Here is a 6,148-nt window from a genome sequence, read left to right on the forward strand (position 1 = left end):
AAAAAAAAAAAAAAAAAGGGGGTGCTCTCCTTCCTACAGTGCAAATGTTACTACTGTGAAGCCTGTCACAACTGCTTTACTTGGTCATGAAGGGTTAGTTTTGGAAATAGCAAAGGAATCTAATTGCTGTTCTTCGCCTTGCATGGCCATCTGTGCTGCTCTCATTTGTTTCCTAGAAGTGGACAAGTTGATTTGGTTAAGGAGAGTTTTTGCTCTGCAGCTTTATGGACTGAGTCCCCATGTCTCAGTGTCTGTGGAAGAACAGTAGATTGAACTACACGGCCAAGAAATGCAATATCCACTCTCACTTTTGTTCTCCTGAATAAACCTGAGATATGCTCACCCTGACTACCTCATGTCCATCTCATTACTGATTTGCGTAACTATACTCATTGTAAACCACCCGTTCAATTTGGGAAAGGGCCTCCTTGCGTAGACCTAGAGTTAATTAGCTCTGACAGGCACCAATCTTATCCTGGACACTGTCCCTACATGGACTCCATTTTTGGGAGTGGACATTAAATATATTTTGCTGAGAAGCTGGGCAACAAGTGAAAATACTTATCTCCTATATTGTGGAAATTCCATTGAGTCTTTCATTTACACCTTTTCTGTCTACTTCCTGATTTTTCTTTGAGACATGATGTGATACAGATGGATGATTATCATTCAGTTTGGCACGTGTGTTTATTTGTCTCAGGTTTCGCCTTCTGTGCAGGTGTACCACGACACTCACATTTTGCAGTTATTTTGTCTTATTTAATGGGACAGACATTTACATTGGCTAGGGCAGGGCTGATAGTGAATTTCTGAAACGGTTTACCTGATTATCTGCTTTCTCAGTTTTTGGATATCTGAGAGATAGGGCCTCTATGTTGTTTCACTGCTGGATATATGCTTCATTCATGGACCATAATTGTTTTTTTCAAATTTTTCTAGATGTTGCTTCATTGTCTTTTGGAATCTACTAAACGATTCCACTGAATTTTTGAAGTTTATTGGGAATTCTTTATTTTGCCTTTATACTTAGAAAATCACCTTCTGCTCCAGGAAAAGAATAGTTTATTAGTCTAGTAATTTATTTAGTCTAGTAATTTATTGACTAAAATATACCATTTGTTATGGCCAATGATACGATGTTTATTTACTGAAAATACCTTCAGTCCCTTTGGTTTTAAATCTCTTAACGTAAGACAACAATTTGCTAAAAGCTGACATTACTTTACCCTCATGCTTTCTGTGTCCTTTGTGCTAAGTATCTCCAAAACAAAATGAAAACCCACGAGATTAGTCTTGGCCAGGACAAGATATTTGAAATAAAAAAGGAAATAATATGACCAATTGCAATAATTCTTATTTATAAATTTTAAGTTGATAAAGAATAATATAAAGTATAAGTTGCAATGTAAAAAATTACATGAGAAGTTGCAATATAAAAAGGATGAATGTGTTTGATTTAAATAAACATTTGACACGTTATTAATGAACATTAGTATCTAAAACTTCATTTTATAAAGGATAGAGATGCATTTTCTTTAGAGAAGAACAATGAGAAGAATAATGAGCATCCATATGTAAATCACAGAATTCTGAACAAGAGAAAGAGAGTGCTATCAATGAGAAAGGGCTGACCCGCACCACTGATCCCCAAAAATAACCAGGTAGAAGAATCCTACAGTCTATTACAAGGTGATTAATTGACTAGATGCTCTAAGAAGACATTGGAACTTGGATGATCTGAAGATAGTTATCTCAATTGATTGTTCACAGCCAGTTACAGGTAGAATTCCTTGTTCTACTTTTTCCTCCCCTCTCACTAGTGCACTATTAGTCGTCTTAAAAATTCCAACTTCAGGGACCCCCATGCTTTAACCACTGGGAGAAGAAACCTTAGGATGACCTACCCGCATACAATAAATATGTTGAATGTCACAATAAGGTGACTATAAATTGAGGCAAACTTTCTCTCACCAAGATTTTACAGGCAAAATGGAGGGATTGGAAGAAAAGACGTGGGCTTGTAAAATCCAATTACATTTTACTTTAATTTTATAAAGAAGGTTCACACCAAGAAATTGTGAGGTTCAGACCAATCACCTCAGAATAAAGTACTGATTGGAAGATAATACTGATTCCTAAAGCGTCACTGATCTGAGATTAGCCGTAATTTTTTTGATATCTTGAAAGATTGGCAGAACCACAACAGATTAAAACATCCTGATGGAAATCATGAAAATAATTCACAAGATTAATGTCTTTGTAATAGGATAAGTGGAACCATAAAAACATATTTTATAAATCTTGTAAAAGTATTTAAATCATTTTAGAAAAATTGACAAGTTGTACTAGTGTCTTTAATACACTTAAATTTGTACCTGTTATATAAAGGTTTTGAACTTTATGTTTAAAATGTCTAAAATTACTGGTTGCTTAATATATTGCTTTTAAATATTGAAAAATTGTATGTTCATAGATTTGTAATGATATTTAATGAACACAAATATTACTCCTTTTCTTGTAGAAATGACTCTTGAGGGTCACATATATAGAAATACTTACATTAGCTCTGTAAAATCCCATGGGAATGGGATTAGGGCAATACACATACAACTGTAAGATACTAAGTGGAAGTATAAAGTATAAAAAAGTATAAAAATATATTTTATAAATCACACGTAGGTAAAAGCATTTAAATCACTTTAGAAAAATTGACAAATTTGTACTAGTGTCTTTACTAATACATTTAAAGAGATTTGACTAAATTTGTAATTGTATAAAGGTTTTGGAATTTTATGTTTTAAAATGTTTACAATTGTTGCTTAAGATATTTTAAATATTGAAACATGTTCATAGATTTGCACACGAATATTTAATAAACACAAGTATTACTAATTATTTTTTGTAGAAATGACTCTTGAGGGTCAAATAGATAGAAATACTTATATTGATTATTAGCTCTGTAAAATCCCATGGGAATGGGATTCGGGCAATATAGGCATGTGCAACTGTAAGATACTCACACACAAAAAAATCCCAATGTGAACATACACAAGTAAAAATAACATACTAGTGACTACATCACCACCTATGAGAAATATTTTAATTTCAGTTGTATGGACCTCTTTAATGAGAGTATAAATATTTCATTCCCATTCTAGATGGGAATCAGATTCACAATCGAACGTGCTGTCTCTTTTTAGTGCAAATTCACAGCTGATGTCGGAAATAAACTCTGATTTTCACTTGGAATTTTTAAAAGTTGAAGTGAAGCAAACATACTTTGATGTGCACACAGGATTATAAATAACATAAAGTTTACTTTTGTCCTCCAGGTAAAGCCACTTCAGGTGATCATACCACATGTGGCTGGCCAACCAGACCCTGGGTGGTGACTTTTTTCTGTTGGGAATCTTTAGCCAGATCTCACACCCTGGCCTCCTCTGCTTGCTTATCTTCAGTATATTTTTGATGGCTGTGACTTGGAATATTACGTTGATACTTCTGATCCACATTGACTCCTCTCTGCATACTCCCATGTACTTCTTTATAAACCAGCTCTCCCTCATAGACTTGACATATATTTCTGTCACTGTCCCCAAAATGCTGGTGAACCAGCTGGCCAAAGAGAAGACCATCTTGGTCCTTGGGTGTGGGACCCAGATGTACTTCTACCTGCAGTTGGGAGGTGCAGAGTACTGCCTTCTAGCTGCCATGGCCTATGACCGCTACGTGGCCATCTGTCATCCTCTCCGTTACTCTGTGCTCATGACCCATAGGGTGTGTCTCCTCCTGGCATCAGGCTGCTGGTTCCTGGGCTCAGTGGATGGCTTCATGCTCACTCCCATCACCATGACCTTCCCCTTCTGCAGATCCCGTGAGATTCACCACTTCTTCTGTGAGGTCCCTGCTGTTTTAAAGCTCTCTTGCTCAGACACCTCACTTTACAAGATTTTCATGTACTTGTGCTGTGTCATCATGCTCTTGATCCCTGTGACAGTCATTTCAGTGTCTTACTACTTTATCATCCTCACCATCCATAAAATGAGCTCAGCTGAGGGTCGGAAGAAGGCCTTCACCACCTGCTCCTCCCATATGACAGTGGTCAGCCTCTTCTACGGAGCTGCTATTTACAACTACATGCTCCCCAGCTCCCACCACACCCCGGAGAAAGATATGATGGTGTCCTTTTTCTACACTATCCTTACACCTGTGTTGAATCCTATCATTTACAGTTTCAGGAATAAGGATGTCACGGGGGCTTTGAAAAAAAATGCTAAGAATGCAGAAAGCTCCATATTCAAGTGTGAAAGAACTTAAGTTGGTCCTCTCTTCTCGGGGTCTCTCTCTTCTCTTTAGGTGTCCTTCCTATAAAACAATCAGCATATTGTGGTGGTGTCTGACTCCCTGAGTTGCCATTCAGGGGGTTTCCGTCCACTCTTTTTCCCTCCTATAATCACACTTGAGATGTTCACTTATCTCCCCCCACCCCGCTTCCCTCATAGCATTGATCTCTAGTCCAGTCCTTCAGGGCCAACAGTCCTTTTTTAGATTGCAGTTGAGAAATATGAAAATAAATGTGTTTATGACCCTTGAGCACCTTCTACCAGAGAGAAAATTTGTTTCGATATCATGGGCTCACTTCAGATTGTTCCTCCGCATCCACTCTGTGCTAAAGACTTCATTTACTACCTCATTAGACCTTCACCCTCTGTGGTTGAAGCTAAGGTCATCCACATTTCACAAGTGACAAAACAGCCTTTGAGGCTTCCCCTGACTTGCCCCAAGCAGGAGATCCTCAGGGGAAGGAGGTTCATTCATCCATGGGCATTTGGGGCTAAACACATTCAAGACCTCAGAGATGCTAAATGTACAGTTGAGATTTTTCTTCCATCAGAATTTCTAGAATGTTCTCAATCAAGTTATTTTCTGGGAGCATATGAGAAGTCCAACCTCAAATTAGACCAGACACATGGGCTATCCAGAACACATCTGTTTGGAGTAGAATTGGTTCATTTATAGACTTTCTTAACCGGAGAAATAGGGAAGTTTCTCACACTTCTACCCTGTTCAAGCCAATGGTGACACATACATAAAACTGATTTGAAATTATATTCTAAGTATGTGCATGGTTGTATTTGTATTAACTTAACAACGATAACATCTTGTGTGCTTATCATGATCTGGCACCATTTTTAGTGTGTGACATGTATGGAACACTTTTATTTTCACAGTCTAATATTAGCTTTATTCTACAGTTGATTTAACTGAGATTCCGTGGGTTTGAGAAACTTGAACAAGGGTATGCAGCTTAGAAAGTGCTCAACAGGATGTAAGTCCAGGCAAGCAGGTTGGAGTCCCTGCCCCTGACCACTGCATGTGCTACCTCTTGTGGAGTCTGTGGCCTTTTCCACACTGCGTGTCTCCATCTGGGAGGGCCATACTCCAATCCTGGAATCATTAGTTCTTTCCATCTCCAGTGTTTTCACATAGCTTTCCCTCTCTTCAGAATGCTCTTTTTCATCTGTAAGTACAAGGATACAAAGATAACTTTCCATGACTCTGTTACCTTCCTTTAGGCCCCAAGTCATTCAGTCATTCAACAAATACCTACTGAGCCCCTAGAGTTTGCCAGGCCCTGTTCTACAAACTGAGGATGCATTCATGAGCAAAACAAATAAACTTCATCTTTTTAGCACTTAAAGGAGGGTGTATAGAGAATATAAATTCGGTAATTGATAAGACATGGCATATTAGAAGAAAACTGCATGCAGAGGGGCTCCGGCACCTGTGTAGGTGTCTTCCGCCTGCTTGGTATCCTCATCCTCCTCCTGGGGCTACAGCGGCGCTCTGGCTGGATCTGATGGGCTGATGGCGGGGAATGAACTCACCACGCAGAATCTCAGCAGCGCTTGGCTCCTGCCTGGACAAGGTGTGCCCCTGGAGGCGCGGCCCATGGCGAGCTGGAGGTGAAGATCCGCGACTGGTACCAGAAGCAGGGGCCCGGGCCCTCCCGCGACTCCAGCCGCTCCTAAAAGACCATCGAGGACCTGCGGGACCAGATTCTTGGGGCCACCACTGAGAACCGCAGGACTGTCCTGCAGATCGACAATGCCTGTGTGGCCGCAGAGCACTTCCGGGTCAAGCCTGA

The 6,148-nt window shown here is 39.4% G+C and overlaps 1 protein-coding gene across 1 annotated transcript; it reads left to right on the forward strand.

Moving 5' to 3' along the window:
• The first annotated feature begins 3,335 nt into the window (after window positions 1–3,335).
• Window positions 3,336–4,408, forward strand: LOC105521573 (olfactory receptor 2T10). Its single transcript, XM_011955786.1, is given in 2 exon segments — window positions 3,336–4,263; window positions 4,265–4,408. Coding segments are annotated over 2 exon segments (1,047 nt in total). The 5' UTR covers window positions 3,336–3,360.
• Window positions 4,409–6,148: the final 1,740 nt, after the last annotated feature.

The sequence above is a fragment of the Colobus angolensis genome, unplaced genomic scaffold (genome assembly GCF_000951035.1).
Source record: "Colobus angolensis palliatus isolate OR3802 unplaced genomic scaffold, Cang.pa_1.0 Scaffold40, whole genome shotgun sequence".
Lineage (NCBI taxonomy): Eukaryota > Metazoa > Chordata > Mammalia > Primates > Cercopithecidae > Colobus > Colobus angolensis.